The 20,605-nt window shown below is 37.3% G+C and overlaps 1 protein-coding gene across 1 annotated transcript in view; it reads left to right on the top strand.

The window, feature by feature from the left end:
* LOC145688503 (transferrin-like) overlaps positions 1 to 20,605 on the top strand; it is a 142,533-nt gene that overhangs the window by 47,399 nt on the left and 74,529 nt on the right. The window contains exons 3-5 of the mRNA XM_081762845.1: positions 6,209 to 6,354; positions 9,382 to 9,515; positions 13,457 to 13,610. Coding sequence (XP_081618971.1) covers positions 6,209 to 6,354; positions 9,382 to 9,515; positions 13,457 to 13,610 — 434 coding nt within the window. The remainder of the gene's footprint in view (positions 1 to 6,208; positions 6,355 to 9,381; positions 9,516 to 13,456; positions 13,611 to 20,605) is intronic.

Consider the following 20,605-nt stretch of genomic DNA (forward strand, 5'->3'; position numbering starts at 1 on the left):
CGAGATTTCCCGTTCCGCCTTACATCTAGTTGGAAAGTAATTACAGGTTTTACATGTAAATTTCATTGCGAAATGAGAAAAGGCGAACAGTGCAGGAATCGTTCGGTTGAATAACATTCGGGCAGGATAATAAGGAAGGAAACTTATTTTTGTGAGCAAAAAGCATGGAGAATATGGAATTAACATCCTTTGGGGCCCGATTTCTTGGGCATCGAGCCCCAGGCCAGATTTACGACATCACTGGTGTACTCAGGGGAAACCGACCCTTTGCAATGAAACTATCCACGTCCAGAAACTCTACTCTTCATTTGTGAATAGAAGGGACCCGACTTTATATTTTCAGGGCCTGCTATCTGGGAATATCAGGCTACGAGCTCGATTTGTGACATCAGCGCTGTGCTCAGGGGACCAGGACTTTTCCATTGCTACTTCCCACGTTCAAGAACTACATATTTCATTGGTGAATAGGGGGAACCCAAGCTCGAAACTTCGGGGCCCGATTTTCTGGGCTTCGGGTCCGTTTTCTGACATCACTGCTGTGCTCAGGGAACCATTATTTATCGTCATCACTCGCGTCCAACAACTCCATGTCTAACACGGTTTCCTTATCATAGGTCAATCAGCTCCATGCTCTTTATATGTTATCGATTGCATATCGCATTATTGAATACATAAATTATGGACGAGATTACATTTTCGAGTTAATAACTTACATGTCTTTTTGAGACTTTTTTATTGTCTTATTGAGTTTTTAACAAACAAGGTTACGGGTTAGGCAGGGCCCCCTTTTCCTAGTGCCCCCCTTCGCTAGCACTGCGTGTCCGTTAGTTACGCCACTGGTACTTTGAACGAGAACGGAGTTTTGAATTAGTTATAACTAATCGAGTATGATTTTGCAGAGGGCAGGGCTCACCCGGAAATTTCCAGGTATCCGAGTGGCCCAGTCCGCCTCTGCGAGTATTGAAAACCATCTATGGGATTGGATGTTATATTTGTAAAAGCTTTTTTTTTTTTTTTTCGAAATAAAATATTTTGAAAGAAATCCATTTTTCAGTGCCTTGTAACTTTGTTCGTATTTATTCTACTACGTCATATAACGGTTATAGTATTCGATGCTGTAGTATATCTTGGACGTGCTTTGCCCCCTCTGTCTCAGTTGCGTTATTACTCCTGTAGAGATTTCTAAAATTTGTATCCGAGAAGATGCTAATGATACTGGAACGTCCTTAGTTTCAAACACTAAATAATAGGTACATTATAAGTTTTTTGTTTAAAATGTCAGGGCAGGGAAGCAAACTGGGCCCCATCTTTTTTCGCTTGATTCTTGTAGTATGTGACGAGACAAACACGATGGTACCAAAATTATCGAAATTGCACCGGGGGAACATGGGTAATTTGGGTAATTTTGTAGCTTAGTATGGAAAATGAAGGGGAGGGAGCAAACTGGGCCCCATCTTTTTTCACTTGATTCTTGTAGTATGTGACGAGACAAACACGACGGTACCAAAATTATCGAAATTGCACCAGTGGAACATGGGTAATTTGGGTAATTTTGTAGCTTAGTATGGAAAAGGAAGGGGAGGGAGCAAACTGGGCCCCATCTTTTTTCACTTGATTCTTGTAGTATGTGACGAGACAAACACGATGGTACCAAAATTATCGAAATTGCACCGGGGAAAATGGGTAATTTGGGTAATTTTGTAGCTTAGTATGGAAAATGAAGGGGAGGGAGCAAACTGGGCCCCATCTTTTTTCGCTTGATTTTTGTAGTATGTGACGAGACAAACACAATGGTAAAAAAATTATCGTAATTGCACCGGGGGAACATGGTAATTTGGGTAATTTTGTAGCTTAGTTTGGAAAATGAAGGGGAGGGAGCAAACTGGGCCCCATCTTTTTTCGATTGATTCTTGTAGTATGTGATGAGACAAACTCAACGGTACCAAAATTATCGAAATTGCACCGGGGGAACACGGGTAATTTGGGTAATTTTGTAGCTTAATATGGAAAATAAAGGGGAGGGAACAAACTGGGCCCCATCTTTTTTCGCTTGATTTTTGTAGTATGTGACGAGACAAACACAATGGTAAAAAAATTATCGTAATTGCACCGGGGGAACATGGGTAATTTGGGTAATTTTGTAGGTTGGTATGGAAAATGAAATGGAGGAAGGAAACTGGGCTCCAACTTTTTTTCGCTTGATTCTTTACTATGTGATAATACAAACACGATGGTACCAAAATTATCGAAATTGTACCGGTGGAACTTGTTTAATTCGGGTAATTTTGTAGTTGAGTATGTAAAATCAAGGGGAGAGAGCAAACTGGGTCTATCTTTTTTCGTTTGGTTCTACTACTATGTGAGAAGTCAAAGACGATGCTTCCAAAGTTATCGAACTTGCCCGAAGTTTTCGAATTATCGAAGTTTTCGTGGGAACATTCGAAATTGTAGTGGGATCAATCGGTCCGCACAACTGTCATACTGGCTGACAGTGAAATTACACAGCAAATGGTTAAACGGAACGGGTGTGGTGCTAGTGAAGTTTGAGATATCTTATTCTCATTAGGAATTTAAATATTTTTCACATGACGGACTCCCTAAATCAAATCTTAATTTCTTTCCTATAACGTAATGAGAACAAGTAAAAGTTAGCATTTAGTGTTCTGGTTTCAAAATCGCTGAAATCCAGGGATCAAATCCTACGATCGTCTATTTGTAGTAAGAACTGTTGTTCCACGAATTAAAAATTATATATCAATTTTACCATCCGACTAAATTTTTCAAATCCCTTCTCAACACATTATTAAATAACATTGCACAATATTATTAAATTATTATATATTGAATAGTATTTCAAAATTCCTGTACAGTTCACACTACATTAGATCAAACATTCCTTTGTGGTATTTTACTTGGGGCGCAGATTATTGCAGCACATTCTGTATTTGGTAACCCTGGTTCAAAGGATGTTTTGCTGTTAGTTCCACTTGCGGCCACGACCCGCTCACCGCTCGCTCTACCTTTAAAAAAGATGGTGCCCAGTTTGTCATATACTACAAGAATCAATCGAAAAAAGATGGGGCCCAGTTTGCTCCCTCCCCTTCATTTTCCATATTAAGCTACAAAATTACCCAAATTACCCATGTTCCCCCGGTGCAATTTCGATAATTTTGGTACCGTCGTGTTTGTCTCGTCACATACTACAAGAATCAATCGAAAAAAGATGGGGCCCAGTTTGCTCCCTCCTCTTCATTTTCCAAACTAAGCTACAAAATTACCCAAATTACCCATGTTCCCCTGGTGCAATTACGATAACTTTTTTACCATTGTGTTTGTCTCGTCACATACTACAAGAGTCAAGCGAAAAAAGATGGGGCCCAGTTTGCTCCCTCCCCTACATTTTCCATACTAAGCTACAAAATTACCCAAATTACCCATGTTCCCCCGGTGCAATTTCGATAATTTTGGTACCGTCGTGTTTGTCTCGTCACATACTACAAGAATCAAGTGAAAAAAGATGGGGCCCAGTTTGCTCCCTCCCCTTCATTTTCCATACTAAGCTACAAAATTACCCAAATTACCCATGTTCCCCCGGTGCAATTTCGATAATTTTGGTACCATCGTGTTTGTCTCGTCACATACTACAAGAATCAAGTGAAAAAAGATGGGGCCCAGTTTGCTCCCTCCCCTTCATTTTCCATACTAAGCTACAGAATTACCCAAATTACCCATGTTCCCCCGGTGCAATTTCGATAATTTTGGTACCATCATGTTTGTCTCGTCACATACTACAAGAATCAAGTGAAAAAAGATGGGGCCCAGTTTGCTCCCTCCCCTTCATTTTCCATACTAAGCTACAAAATTACCCAAATTACCCATGTTCCCCCGGTGCAATTTCGATAATTTTGGTACCATCGTGTTTGTCTCGTCACATACTACAAGAATCAAGTGAAAAAAGATGGGGCCCAGTTTGCTCCCTCCCCTTCATTTTCCATACTAAGCTACAAAATTACCCAAATTACCCATGTTCCCCCGGTGCAATTTCGATAATTTTGGTACCATCGTGTTTGTCTCGTCACATACTACAAGAATCAAGTGAAAAAAGATGGGGCCCAGTTTGCTCCCTCCCCTTCATTTTCCATACTAAGCTACAAAATTACCCAAATTACCCATGTTCCCCCGGTGCAATTTCGATAATTTTGGTACCATCGTGTTTGTCTCGTCACATACTACAAGAATCAAGTGAAAAAAGATGGGGCCCAGTTTGCTCCCTCCCCTTCATTGTCCATACTAAGCTACAAAATTACCCAAATTACCCATGTTCCCCCGGTGCAATTTCGATAATTTTGGTACCATCGTGTTTGTCTCGTCACATACTACAAGAATCAAGTGAAAAAAGATGGGGCCCAGTTTGCTCCCTCCCCTTCATTTTCCATACTAAGCTACAAAATTACCCAAATTACCCATGTTCCCCCGGTGGAATTTCGATAATTTTGGTACCGTCGTGTTTGTCTCGTCACATACTACAAGAATCAAGCGAAAAAAGATGGGGCCCAGTTTGCTTCCCTCTAACCGAAATTTGAAATATGCAGTGTGTCATTTGAGAACTAAGCTTTAATGGTGGGTTGGCAACCTATAATATGGTGATATTAAAAGTACCCTACTGATATATATATATATATATATATATATATATATATATATATATATATATATATATATATATAAAGTAGCCACAAAGTTCCGTTACGCCTGAAAATAAGTAACACAAACAACTAAACGTACGTAAATAACTACACAGAAAGAACTGAATGACATAAACAACAATGCCTTCGAGTTTTATTGAGATAGGAAACATTAAGTGTCCAAAGAATCAGTCTATCCATCGTCATTCTCATGACAAAGGATAAAACCAGGCAGGTTCTGTGCGACATTTTGTGTAGCACTGTAGGTGTAACTTGAGTGAAAGCTTGTTTCACAGCTTCTGTCAGTTCGGCAGTGGTATCGTAACGGTTTTGTGCAACGATGCCCTTTATGAACCCCCATACCACATTATCACAGGTGGTGAGGTCTGACTTCGTGATGACCAGGCACGTTCTTTAATATTTTAACTGGAAGTATCAGCCATCGTTCACACAATCTGAAACAATGGAAAACCTTACATTAGCATTTAAGAGGGATAACGGGAAAACTTACATTAGCATTTATCAAGGCGTGACGGGAAAACTTACATTAGCATTTATTAAGGGGTATTGGGACTTTGTGGCCACCCTGTACTAAGATTTCCATATCTGGCAACAGTTTCCACACAAAGCTAGAGGCAACACTGAGGAACAGCAAACGATTTATAGATGTAGCATATTCTTTTTGTATCACATGTTCTGTATTACGAAATCAAATAATGTCCGCTGTCGATACTTTCATTTTTTTACGTATTATTAGCCTAAAAATGACAAGGGTGTTTCAAGATAAACGATTTATCCTGTATATTCATCAGCATAAATGCGAGGTTTGGAACTTTAATAGTGACAACTGTATATACGCAATGAAAGGAAAACCGTGATTATCACTTACATAATACCACACGTTAGATCAATAGCTATACCTAATTCACGCAAATAAAGATTGCTTTCGAATGCCACGTGCATATGTCATGACGAAAAGAACAATCTTTCGTGTTGTTAGCTGGAAGTCTAAAATAGTAATCTACAACAAGTATTACGATATTTTCGGCATACCTCCCCATTACTTGACCGAACAATGTTCTGTAACAAGAGGGCAATTTTTAGAATGTTTATTTGCTCTGGAGAACCGAGAAATATTCTTCTATACACTAAATTCTTCGGACGTAACTTTTTTGACTGTAATTTTATTCCCAAGAACTGGCTTCATTTCGAATTGGCAGTTTCTGTAATCTTACAGAGATTCTCCGGTCAATACACATCTCCATTAGAGCCTTCAACAGAACATATACTGCTACAGATGTAACTAAGGTTTCCACATCTGACAAAAGTTTGCACCTAACAACACTGGAAGCAACATTGAGGAACAGCAAACGATTTATAGATGTATCCTGCCTGTATCACTTGTTAAGTAAAGTGTAGTCATTATTGAAGTTCTGACTCTCGTGTCATAATCTGTATTATTGACTTATTTACTTACCTTAAAATGTTATAAAATAAGTTATTATTTTTATTATTATTTCTAGCGTGGAATGTGCAATAAAAATAATGAGCAACGGAGCAGATTTTGGTGTGTTTTCTGCAGAGGAATTACTTCTTATGGCCAAAACATACCCGGATAACTCCGATTTGCTGGTGATCAATGAAATTCGTCACAAAGATGTCCCCTTCCGTAAGTGTTTTTAGTAAATACTTATTTCTCTACTATGATTAGGCTTCCAAACTATGCTGTGCATAAGTATGATATGTCTTATAGAACTATGTCCGGCTGATGTCGGAGGTATCAGAGCAAAGTTGGCCAGAGACAACGAGATGCTTTTGGTATAAATTCAGCATCCCAAAAATCAGGGTCACCCAGATTCTCCCCTAGCTTTCTATTCAAACTGAAAGTAGCAGAAATTTACCATTTCGATCCATAGAGCAAAAATTGTAATAAATACGGCTTTTTTAAATTATGGACTATGTTTTCCAAGAATAGGTTCCATCTCTAGACTAAAACTAAAGGAAATAAAAATATACTATCACTTTCGGTTTTCAATTTGGATCTGTATAGAGCCAAAATGGTTTGCTATTCGAGGTGTGTTCAAAAAGTGTCGAATCTTTAGAGGGCAAAAAATTACATTTATTGATTTATAAATTCGAAACACTAATCCCCTTCAAAGTAGTATCCTTCTCCCAGCTCTCCCACCACTGTTGGAAACACTTCTGGAAAGCAGTTTTTGGAATGACGAGAAACAGTGCCGTCGTATTCCGCATGACGTCTTCTCTTGACTCAGGTCGGGTCCCTTTTAGTGGCATTTTCAACTTGGGAAATAACCAAAAGTCTCAGGGAGCCATGTCGGCTGAGTAGGGAGCCTGATGATACACAGGAATGTTGTGTTTGGCGACAACACACAATGATGATGAAAGCTTGAACCAAATTTCGCGGACCCTCTCCTCATGTCCAAATTCTCATTCAAAATTGAATGTATCGATTCGATTGAATGGTTTGCGATTGGGTATCTCCAAGCTTTTGGCAAAATTTGATACAATATCGCTGCTCAACTTTTTCTATCATTTAAAAAAAAGAAAAAAGAAAAAAAGAGAAAAAAACCTGAAATCCGACGACCGCTTATTACATTTCATCACTCATTGACCGATTGCCAGTGACTGACGCTTTCTGTGGACGGGAAAAAAAACCACGACTGCGCATGAGTGTCCCCTCTACTCTACACTGAAGAAAGTATCCCGCGCCTCATTGATTTACGCGGGGGAAAAAATAAGGTTCTATACGTTTTGAATACACCTCGTATACACTCAGAGCCCCAAGAATAGGTTTCATACTCACCCTGATCTCCCATTGGGCCTGTGGTAGTATAAAGTACTATTTCCAGTTTCAACACTGATCACCATTAAGCAAAAACACAGTAATGAATAGCGAGAAGTGGTTTCTTGCCTATGGATTCAGTGTTGCAAAAAGAAAAAAAGAAAAAAAAGTTCTTTCTCCGCCAAGTTTTTGACTTTTAAACTATGCTATGCATTAGAGAAGTAATGTAAATATGTAGCGATATCATACATTCAATCAACAACATCTACATTTACAGGCTAATGTAAACATTTAATAGAAACAAGTATTTCCTTGTACTCTTTATTGCAAAAATCCTGTATTGTATTAGAAATACTTATACACAGTACACTACATTAATATCAATATAGAGGGTGTACTAAAAGTCTGGGGCCATATGCCAGCTCCATTTTAAGTAGAAATACAGAAAAGAACGGAAAGTTGTTGGAAATAGATAGTTTTCAATCTAAAATGGAGGGATTTTTCCAATCGCATCAGCCGTTTAGGCTCCACTCTGATAAGTTGCTTATATTAATTTAAAAAAAAAAAACTTTCAAAAATCCGCCATTTTAGATCGACTTCTGTTTCTCTGATTGAAGTTCTTTGAAACCTAAAGTTACATGTTTAGAGGATATTTATCAAGAATGTGTGGAGCTATGCAAAGAAATCACTAATGAAATTTCAGTCACATGGGGGAAAAAGTAGAGGAATTTCTCACAATAAGTAAATAATTAAATAAGAATTTAAAAAATGACAACAGTAGTCAAAATTGTAAAAAAAAAAAAAAAAAGAATCATATTCATTTTTTAAGTAAAACTATTCAAAAAATAAATGAAACTTTCTGTGAAGAGTCAAAGTACCAAGCAATGAATTAAAAAAGTTATTATTTTTATTTTTTTGTTCATGCAGTACAATACTTACATACGGGGCGTTCAGTGCACATGAGATTTAAGTCCACTTTCTTGTCATTTTGGACATATATTCATCTTTGATATCTGTATCTGAAGCTTGTTTCAGAGCTTAAATATTCATGATCAGATATTGTAAATAACTCTTATAATCTTTTTAAAAAATAACGTTAATTTTTCCATGCTTTTCCTCACAACTTTGGTAATTGGATATGATTTCAAAATGTTCTGAACGGCTTACATGAAGTGCTTTCCCTAATTATTTTGATTTCTGAAGATATTTAATCTTTGACAGTGCACTTCAACTATCACTTAGCAAGCTAAAATTACAATACTTATTTCCCATTAACTATTTAAAATATATGTGATATCGAATTCAACTTCCGCGAGTACTAAACTTTTAACGTATCATCCTAGTCTTCAGTAGTTTCCATCAGCGGCGCAAATCTGTCTTCAACATTGAGGTAACAAGTAATATTTTTTTTTTTTTTTTTTTTTTAGCGTTGTTCAAAACTATTTGTGAACTTGAAAAAACAATCCTGTGGAGGATCAGGGAGCAGAGTTGTCTTCAACATTGGGAGGCGGGCAGGTTTGAGGCCTATTCTGGGGGACATCAATTTCATCTCACTTTCCTTTGTGGCAATCGGACACAAATATAACATTTCCCCCCCCAAAACACATTTCAAATCGGATTATTGGGGAGGACAGTCCCCCAACTCCAAGATTGGAGGGGACATGTCCCCCTCATTTCCTCGGGATTTGCGCCAGTGGTTCAATATATAAGTAGAGAATATAAGAAACAAAAGTCGTCTTTTCTATTCTTAAAAAAAAGTGTTCATCAAATAGCTTGATAATACTGTTTTTATAACTGTACCAGTGTATATAGGGATTACTTGAGAAATACTTAAATTGTGTCTTTAAAAGCATTTTTTTTTTTTTTTTGAAAGTATAAATTTTTTCTTTTCAGAACCTTATGCTTTTCAAATGGTTGCTTTAGTAAAGCAGAGCTCTCAAATTAATTTATTACGTGACGTTCAAGGAAAGAAATTTTGTCATCCAGGATTTGACAAAAAGGGGCAGATGACAGAGGCTGTACTTAAGGTAAAAAAAAAAAAAAAAAAAGTTTACAAAATTGTCTGCTTTTAATGAAATTTTCATTCTTGTGCTTTAGGGTCATAGTTCATCTTCTCGTCATTCTTTCTGATGATGACTGAATTGGTTTACTTCCAATTGTTATGGGAATACTAAAATTTATAAGTGCATACTAAATTATAATCTATTATATTCATAATCAAGTTGCTTCTTGAGTTTTAATTATTTACAAATTATAACTTTAATTTGACTCCATGAAGCTTAAATCGGTACAGCTACATTAATACATCTGTCGTTTACGGAGGCTATTTTTTCAACCTCCATTAAGCCACCAGAGAGAAGTCACATGAAATGAAGAAACAGAGATAATACAAAGCTGTTCATTGAACGTCACACACCCCCAACGCTGATAAATAGGATTTGCCATTCAATCATAACAAGTAGTGAGCGTCAAACCATATCGAATACAATGGAAGCGCCCTCCAAGTATGATCTACAGGTATATGATGTAATACGATTTCTCCTGGCAGAAGGGCATAATACAACCACAATTCAAGGTCGAATTAGTAGGAATTACGGTGGGAACTTTGTTAAATGATGTAATGAAATCACGAACTATGAATTTTTAAGAAAATCATGATTAATTTTTTTTTTCATGAAAGTCATAAAGTTAGTTCTATGGATGAAACTGAACTAAGACTTTTGTAGTATCTTAAAATTTTGTATACGTGCATACATTATTTCTAAAAATCACAAGGACAGGATTTGTAATCTTTCTTAAATCGTTGTAAGCAGAAGCAAGGCGATTGCAAATAGTCAAAAAGCACCTGTGGTAATATAACATGGTGTTTGTCAGTAGATAAAATTAACAATTCAGATAAAGTCATGGAAAATTGAAAGCACAGCTTTGGGTGAATTAGACTTCAAAATACTTCTTATTTTTCCATTATTCGATAACAATATTTTGTCATTAGGACTTTTCTAAGATTTGTAAACTTTAAAATACAATATAATGACCTTTTTAGCAAATTAGAAAGAAAAAAATAGTTGAAACAAACAAGGACAATAATTCATATAAAAAGATCAGGTTTTCAACCGACAAACCATTCTGCACTAAATCTTCGAAATGAAAAAATGAAATCTTTGAGTTTTACGTCCCACGATTATGCCGGTTATGCTAAAGGAGACGGTGATGATGAGTAATGAATGAAATGGTGGAATGAAGAAAGTGGGAGGAAACGGGAGAACCCCGAGAAACCCACGCACACGGTGTTTGTCCACCACAAAGTTCACTTGGCTGGGGCTGGGATCGAACCCGGGACCCCGAGCACCAAAGCTGAACACTCTACCACTGAGCCACCGCGGCCCATACACTAAATCTTCGAGTCGCAATGGAGAAGTCTCTAAGAAGTTTCCACGAGCGCATAAATTTTACATTCAGAAAGAAAGACCACTGATTGGTCAAAGCTAAACTTCAGCCTGCAATAGGTAAAGTATGACAATAGAAAACGTAAACTGTCTATTTGCATGTAACATGAGTTTGGAAGGACTTTAAAGTAACAGGCGGATTTGAATACTTGAATATTTAGCCTATAATCGGGCTGGTATTGAGTAAGTTTATAAATTATTTGTTATGTAATTAAGCTTACATGATGTGTCAAATGTCGAACACAATACTATTAAATGTTTTCAGTTAAATGACTACATTGTTACAAAAGATATCTACTATACTACTGTACTTTCTTTCTACATGTACCAGTTCCTCTGTAAGTCAATTGGTTTTTCAATAAAATATTGTCATTCATGCCAATAAGAGACTGTAACCACCACTTGTTTAATTTGATTCTTTAATTTGATTTACTAATTCATTGTACACACTTAGTTATTAATATGACACTTAATTTCTTTCGTTCTTATGCTAAAGTGATGAATGTCTGCACGAGTACTGCAGAGAGTTTTAAAGAAAGACACGACAACGAGAATAGCCAAGAATAGAATTCTGCAGCGGCAAACGGCTCCGATTAACGCATGAATCATATGGTTTGTAAAAATCATAGACTATGATTTCTGAACTGTCTGACCTTGGAATTTCAGGAAACTCAGTAGCCATTTGGAGAAATAAATCGAATTACATAATGTTGTTATGCTTCTCGGGGGCATCGATTGCATTCGATGTGTTTTGGTATTCTTACTTCACAGTGATTGAATGGTAGAGTCTGTCTGTCGATATGAAGGATGCGCGATGTTTAATAAACTACTTTGTCTTATTTCCGTTTCGTCATATCGTCGTTTTCCTTTAATGGCGTAACGGAGGTCAAAATTATCTCTCATACATTGAACTATTGTCATTTTCTACCAAAAAAAAAAAAAAAACCTTCATAGAACAGATATATGCAATAAAAAATGGTTGTGCTAACTCAACTCAATTTTAACACAGGACAGTGGTTCCAGCGTGACTACCATTATGTGGTGTTAGTTCAACACAGACCCCGCGGTGTTGGCGTTTAACACAGGGGGTGTGTTACGTCTTTAACACACAACCGGTGTTGAGCAGTGTTAAATTCGGATCTGTGTTAGTATTTTCGGTGTTGATTTGACCCATGTCAGGGTTGATAGTGTGGAGAAAAGTGTTGAGTGTTACTTGTGGTGGTGTTGCACCAACACGAAGAAAGTAACAGTATGTAGTGTGTTAATTAATTTGTGTTAATATTACACCATGTCAAGTATCAGTATAACATAGTCCCTGTGTTACTTCAACATCATTTTCTTATTATTTCAATACACAATCTTTGTCATAATTCAAGGTCAAAACCATATATATAATACTATTTTGGTGTTAATTGAACACTTCCTATGTTAAAATTCAAGGTCAGACCACTAGATTAACACCGTTTTTGGTGTTAGTTCGACTCCAATTCTGTGTTGCTACGACACCTATTTCGGTGTTGAAATACTCCGTGTGTGGTGTTGATGTAACCATTTTTCAGTGTTGGAAAACCATGTAGTGTGCATGCTTACGCTTACCGAAGATTCTAGTTTTAAAATAAGAATAGTAAACTACAGAACACATCATACAGAAAATCTTCATAAAAATTTTTGTCGTCCTCCCCAACATTTATTGTGAAGTATTGCTTGATGGTGCGAAACACAACCTTCACCAACATCTTGTTCAAGAAAGATAGGAAACCCTTACCTATATCCTTATAATATATTTGCCTCTTAATCGTGATTCTACTTGTTTTCCGCCATTTTTGAAGCACAGTCCCTGGTGCTGACTGGTGAGCTGTAGTGCAGTGTAGAAGTGACACAGTAATACGATGTTGTTTCTCGCTGTTGACATATTTCTTCAGAAACATTATGTAAAACAACTGAAAATACATCGCGCGGTTTTCATGTTGAAATTTTGCGTACCTGGATTTGTTTAAGTATTTCTTTCTACTGTGTTTGTTTGTAGCTTCAATTCATAAGCCTTTATAATTAGATGCCCAATATATTTGGCAATCACGCAGAAAACAACACAGAAGATTCTACACTTGTGTTAATTTAACACACAGGTTGTGTGTGTCATTCAACTGTCATTCAACTCCAAATGGAGAGTGAGTTGTTCCAGCCAACGGTTTGGTTATATTTTAACACAATCGTGTTAACACATAGGCATGTCGTTGAAATAACACAACGATTTTTTACAGTGTACAATAAGAAGTGTTTGTGACCCATCTTAAACTGAAGCTCGTAATGCATACAAGCTGTGTGCACTCTTATTCCTATTTTACAATATCAACCCAATCCTTCCCTTTGACTTCCCCACAATATTATCAATAATCATTCATGAAAAAGAATAATTTGCACATGCGTCGTTTAACCAATATTGTTTCATAAAATGTAAAACAATTAATTTTGGATTAAGTCGTTCGCAAAGTAGCTTCATAATACAATTTATCGTTGTGCAGGAATTCGAGAAAAAAATCATTCAGTCGACAATTGAGTACAGATGTGACTCTAGCATGACCACTATCGAAAACGAACTGGAAACGGTGCAGAACTTTTTCGGAGATTCATGCAGAGGAGGCGATTGGGTTCCTGGAGACAACAATACCCTCTTACGTAAGTATTAATATAGCTAAAATATTTAGGTAATTTATGTAGGCCGTGTGTCAAAGTCGAATTGATTTCACGTAAAACTCTTCAGATGCACAAAACGTGTACGGCATAAAATGCCTATAAAATCTCTATTAAATATCGTAGTATACAGTCATGGTCATAAGTATTCGTACAGTGCAAACTTTGAAGAAAAGACACTTGTTTCTGCCATTAGGTAAATAATTAGACGCATGTGTTGTGCGAGACATATGCTTCATTCAGCAAAGAATATGCACAAAATAAACGGAAAACAAAACATAGATTGATTTGCTACAACAATGAAAAGAAACAAACAATATGCACTGTGTGCTGGACATAAGTATTCGTACAAAAAACGAAAAGTTCTCTAGTTATGAATGGCAAACCATAAATATCTTCCATTAATACTTCGTATACATGCCTCGCTTTCGAATAACCTCCCTCAATCTGTTGGGCATTGAATGAACAAGAGACGAAGTGGTTTCACGTGTAATATTCTGCCACTCTTGCAAAAGTATCTCTTTCAGTCTAGTTTTATTAGTTATTTCATGTTTTCGTATGCGCGTTTCCAATTCACTCCACAAATGTTCAATGGGGTTCAGGTCTGGGGACTGCGCTCGAGTTTTCAGGGTATGAGGCGTGTGGTATAGTAACCACATACGCACAAACTCGGCGGTATGTTTTGGGTCGTTGTCCTGTTGGAAGTAATAATCTTGTCGAACACCCAATTTATCCACACTCTTCTGCAAATTTCGTTCTAGGATGTCTAAATATACATATTTATCCATTGTTCCGTCAATAAATACAAGCTCTCCAACGCCCGCGGTAGACATACAGCCCCAGACCATCACCCCTCCACCACCATGCTTAACTATCGCTTGTATATTCTGAACCTCAAGCTCAGTATTGGGTCTTCTCCACACTAAAATTCTGTCATCATTGTAGAAAATATTAAATTTACTTTCATCTGTAAACAATACCTTATCCCAAAAGCCTGTACTTTTACTTACATTCTCCTGTGTAAACGTTAAGCGCCATTTCCTGTTTTTCTTATTGCTGAATGATTTTCGTCTCGGTACCCGCGCTCTGTACCCAGCTCGATTGAAAAGTCGCCGAATAGTTCGTGAGGACACTTGTTTCCCGAAGTGTTCATGTACATATGCCGCTATCACTGACGATGACACTTCCGGCGTTTTCTACATAATTCTCAACACTACCCGTGTTTCCCTCGTAGTGAGCTTTTGTTGACGACCCACCCTTTCACTGTTTATGTATATTGTTTTCCCTTTATATCGTTCTACTATACACTGTACAGTCGAACGACTTCTGCCCATTATTTCTGCGATTTGTGAATACGATTTGTTCTGAAATAGTGATAGAATCAGTTTCCTTTCCTCGGGTGTGGTTTCTTTCCTTTTCCGCCCCATTATCTCTTTCTAGGTTACAGCGAATACCGCCTCACACTTCACCTGACACTTCGAGCGTCTCAGTAATGACTATCTAGTCTCTGCCTGCTGGCACTACTGATTTGATGGTACTTCTCTAGTATTATTCTGCGGTGTACGAATACATATGTCCAGGCAAATATCGCTCTGCCCACGCATTTCCTTTATTTGTACATTCCATAGTAAGGATATTTCTACGAATTCGTGTTGCGTCTAGTCTTCCAACTCCAGGGACATGTCTGTGTTGGAGATGTAACTCTCTCATTCACCATTTGCCTGTCAATGCATTGTTAATTCTGGCGCAGGTGCTGTATGAATACTTATGTCCAGTACTGTATATATTGATGATTGAGTGAAAATATCTATTAAACTAACTGGTCTCCGAATTTCGGAAGCTTGTAATATTGTGGCGTCCATAGTTTCTAACACTGAATAAAGAGTGCGATGGTAAAAGTTTTTATTTAACACGTAGATTTGAAATACGTAATAACCTCATGTAGTTCCATTTAAAAAATGATTTTATGTTCGGTTGGTAACACTATCACCTGGTTGTATTGTAGAGTATGTCAAATAATGTCCCTCTGTCGATACGTGTATGGTACGGTGTTTAAGAGTTTTTTTTATTTAGTCTATTAGTTTAAAAGTTACAAAGGGGTATCGAGATAAATGGTCTTGGATGTGGAAACCAGAATAATCCTGCACGTTTCTATTCTCATTCATCTTTTTATTCCTCATCAACCATGGCTTACGTTTCTCCAATCTGACATTCATTCCTATGTTTCCTTCTACTGCTTTCTGCCTAGTATCCCGGTTGCTTTCTGAGTTTAGTCAAGTTCAGTGTTAATTTCATCACTACCGCCATTTTCTCTATAGATTACTACAAAACTTATAATCGATTAGTGATGCTAACAGGATTTTTTCAACCAGTCGAATTCTCTAAGTTTATATATAACACGTAGATTTGAAATTTGTTACATATTGAACAAAGAAAATCCTTGGAATTATTTCCAATATTGGTAAAGGTACTAGATGTGTGTTTTGATTGTATTTTCGTAGTTTTCATTATTGAAGCTTATTTGTTGCACTCGTTATAAAGCTCAAAGTTAAAAGTATTGTTATTATTGAAAAATTCAAATATACAATTTTAACGAATATTAACTGAAATAACGAACTTATGATTTCGATATACCGGTATCTGATATTAAATAAAAACTGTAAGGAATTTCACTCATCAAAGGAAGATTTCACTTCATTTTTGCTTGGTTCACTTCAATGTCACCCAATCCCTCTCCTAAGGGAATACCATTTGAATAGACTATAAGAAGATAGCACACTCACCAAAACCTTCCACCACCTCCACTCACCAAAGTCCGTGAGAAAACTCACTCTTGAAACTCGAGCCCACCATCCCACTACATGTTGCAAAAACCGAAGTTACTCCACACGAACACCAAATAGGCCTATATCCCCAAATTAAACGGAATTCACGGAGCACATAAAACGCGTGTCAAACTTCCTTGTTAGTTCTACAATTCAACAACTCCATATATATTAGAATTTTCTCCATTTACAATTTTTGCGTTTCACCCTTTTTACAGAGAGTCTTTTGTCTTCTAATGACTAAATTGTGTTCAGAGAGTTACAGTCTAACCTGTCCTTCTACAAGACATATGTAACGTTCCTCTTTGAGCGTTACATTTTCTCAAAGAGATTATTCGTAGAAATGTGTAATTAGCTCTTAGTAAATGTTATTTTCTTTTATATTTTCTCAATTCTCGACCCTCATGAAGGATTCAAGATGGTCGACAATTGGACTAGTGTGTGTAGTCGTAGTATGCTACTTTTCTTTTGTATGTCTATGACTTGCGTCGAGCGGATATCTTTCAGCTTCTGAAGATAGCGCTGACTGCTTGAAATAATTTGAAATTTGTGTTTTGTTTAAACAGAGGGATTATTATAAATGTGCATATATAAACATTGGCTTATGTAAATTCTATTTTTATTTAGTCATATATATTTTATTATTAAAGTTGTTTCCATACTACGCTCTGATGCGTAGTAAGGAGCGACCAATCAGAGAGCGAGTTGGATGCAGGCGCACGCTCCCTTTGTCTTAGTTCTTTGTACCGGGAAAAATATGGTGGTGGTGAGAACGGAGGTGTAGTTTTCGTCCTGTCTTTTGACCTGATTACTGCGTGTCATGCAGTGAAATGATTGTTTCCCATCACAAACCTTATAAATAGGAGGTGCTGTGACTCAATAGTGATGGTAGATTAGTGTGCGTGCAGTGAACTACAATAAATTACCTACGAACACTCAGCTCGTGCTCGTGCAGGATATTACTAGGATAGTCTTGATACTCGCTAATCGTTTGCTGTGAGGTAAGTGGAAGTCTAACAGTCCTTTCCCAAGAACTGTCTCTGGGACCAAGCTCGATCATGTATGGCCTCTTCTTTTTGACGTAGCGATTCCCCGTCCTCTGCTTTCCTTAATATGGGACTCCGTCCTTTGTTACTCGTCGTCTGATTCCACCTGCTTTTGTGGGACTTAAATGCATCTTTCAGTGAAGTTCCCGTCTGCGGTCGTTGTTGTGGACGTGAGTGTTTCAGCAACTTTGCAGTGAGATTGTCTACCTGGTGAGGGAATTGGTGGAGTGTATTTGATTGCTATAAATCAAAGAAGGTTGCCATTTGGTCAAGCTGTGCCTATGCCTATGATTACGACCGTCATGTACCGAGATGCCTGTGAGGTCGTTGGAGACCGGTTGCTACCCTAGGACGCTGTCCGAACTGAAGCCCTTTGAACTGGCCTGTGGTGTCGGTGCTGTCCACTTTTAAGCAGCGAAAGGTTGGGTAAGCTTTGGGTCACCGTCCCAGGTAACTATGTTTCATTATCTTTTATCTCATTCTATAAAAGGAATAATGTCGTCCCGGAACTGTGAGGGAATTTGTCCGCCGTTCATGTAATTCGTTCAAGTCGTCTCCATTTACAATATCCAGTGCTATACTATTATCGTCGTGTGTTTATTCTGTGTTTTGAATCGTTTATAAACTAAAGACAATATCTATACATCCATTAATCATTGGTTATTCAGTGCATTTACATACTATATGTATTTCAGTTCTACAATGTCTATAATGTCATTTCAAGTGAATCTTGTCCGTAACATGTCCGAGTAAACGAAAGTGAGTCTCTATCCAGTAAGTCGAATCATACGCCGATGGGGTAGTCTGATATCAACACCATTTCTCTCTTGCTTTAGATGGAATCATTTCCCGAGGTGCGTAGATGTATAATGTATCACTCGTTACCATCTAGCTTATGTTCGTCTAGTAGCGGGCACTCCGTATTGTCTATTTACGACGACTATGTTGGTGAAGTAAAGCTTGATTAGCAACCGCTAGCTCATGTCCGTCCGGTAGCGGACACTCCGTATTAGTTATCACAATATATAAACATATACATACATATATATTTCATGATCTAAGTATTAAGTTGCCACACTGCAAATTTTATGTAAATCCTCGAGTTGTCTTCATGTCATATCTTAGCTATAATGCTATTCACTAGTTTAGCAGGACGCGTCGAAGACGGTGGGCATACGCTAGTACTCACATTTCCGATATGAGGGTGTCAGGGGTAGAGTCTAATTTACTGGTTGGTCTTGTACTTCCTATAATGTTTCTACAGTATTATTATTATTACCGCCGCTGTTAAATGTTAAGTTGTGCCGAGGGAAATATCCCCTTAACAGTTGGTTGCGGAAGTAGTGGAAACGTTATGTGTTTGGGGAGGAAGGTTAGTCGACACAGCCACATGCTTACTCCCTCTGCTGTGAGATGTTTTGTGAACAGTAATGTATCTGAAATTTCCTTCACTTGCTGTGATGCAGCCTACCAAAGATTATGTCCTGATATTTATTTGAAAATGTAAACAACTCTTGTTATTGAGGATACTGTTCAAATATTGCTGTTACTCATCTTTAGTTGTGTTGATGCTAGAAGTTTTCTGAAATCTTTAAGGATCGAATACAGATGATTTTTTTTCCTTTTTCTTTTCTGACAATTGAGTTTAGCTGTCTATGTTTACTAATGCCATTTTCAATATTATACGTTGTTTGCAAGAGAGTTAAATAAATATGATTGCAAGGTATGTGTTGTTGTTTCGAAATGATTTTTTTTATTCTTCCTCCTCCATACCGGTGATGCCATTAGTGTGCAAGAGTCTGGATTTAAGTGACGTTGTGCTTACTGGTCTATAATTGTAGCGTAAGAAAAGAATATATCGGCGACCCAATATTTTTTCTTTTCCTTTCCCCTAACGTCAGCTCTGGATACAATTTAGAGTAAATGTTACGCCTCAAGTTGGCTTCCCGTAGCCTAGGATTATTTCGCCTCAAGTTTGGCGAACCCAGCTGTAGGATTATTTTATTGTCTAAAATGTTACACTATTTGGTTGTTCTCGTGTTATGCGGGAAGAAATGAGTGATACAGACTGTCGCGTTGGCGTTGATGAGATGTGCTGGATAGAGCTCATATATGTTTATGTTCATTAGAGTTACAAGTAAGTAAGTAAGATGTCGGCTGAGTCGAGGAATCTTCCTCCTAATGGAGATGATATTATTTGCGTTTTTTGTAGCGAGCCTCTTGCTGCCGCGGAACAAATTGATTCTGATAAGAAACGTGCTATATCTTGTGACAGGTGTCACGAATGGTTACATTTTGTTTGTGTTAAATTAAAGGATACTTCTAGTGCTTTTGAAACTGTTAGCTCAGATTCTTTCGTTTGGGTTTGTCCTAAATGTGACGCATATACTTCTCCTGAAGTGTCGGAGCGTGAGAATGAATCACCTCCCAAACATTTTTCTTCGCCTAAGTCCACGCAAGGAAGCGAAAAAGGGACAGACCAGGTGAGTGAACTTGCTGAAATGTTCGCTCTTGTATTGAGCAAGTTAGAAGAAAGGAATGCTGATATCAATAATAAAATAAAGGAAAGTAATGAAAAAGCTGAAGCTAACAATGCTAGAATTCAGGCGTGCATTGTTGAAAATGTACATAGCCTTTCCACTACAATTAACAAAATTGATGAAAGAATAGGTTGTGTAGAAAATCTTTGTAGTTCTCTAACTGTTAATCAAAAGGATTTGCAAGCGCAATTAGAAACTGTGAAAACGGAAGTTGAAAATAATAAGTTGTGTATTGACTCTGTGGAATCTCGTGTTGATTCTGTAGAAAAGGAAACAGAATCTCACCATAAAGCATTAAAGGTTGTTTTTGATAAAAATAAAGAAACTTGAAAATGAAAGTGATGAGGTAAAAATTGAACTAAAAGGGTGTAATACTAGTCAATCCAAGCTTTTTTCTGAAGTGTTAACTTTAATCAACAAAGTGGATAAATTAAACCGAAATTTACGTCAGTTGAGTGTGGAAGCCTGAGTAAGGAAGGTGTTCCTTGTAAACGCCCTTGTACTAGTGAAAATTCTCTCGTGTCGTTTTCTGAGTCAAGGGATAATTTGCCTGTTAATACTTTTGTTGG

This window comes from Thermobia domestica, chromosome 1 (genome assembly GCF_964235325.1).
Source record: "Thermobia domestica chromosome 1, izTheDome1.hap1.1, whole genome shotgun sequence".
In the NCBI taxonomy this organism is placed as follows: domain Eukaryota; kingdom Metazoa; phylum Arthropoda; class Insecta; order Zygentoma; family Lepismatidae; genus Thermobia; species Thermobia domestica.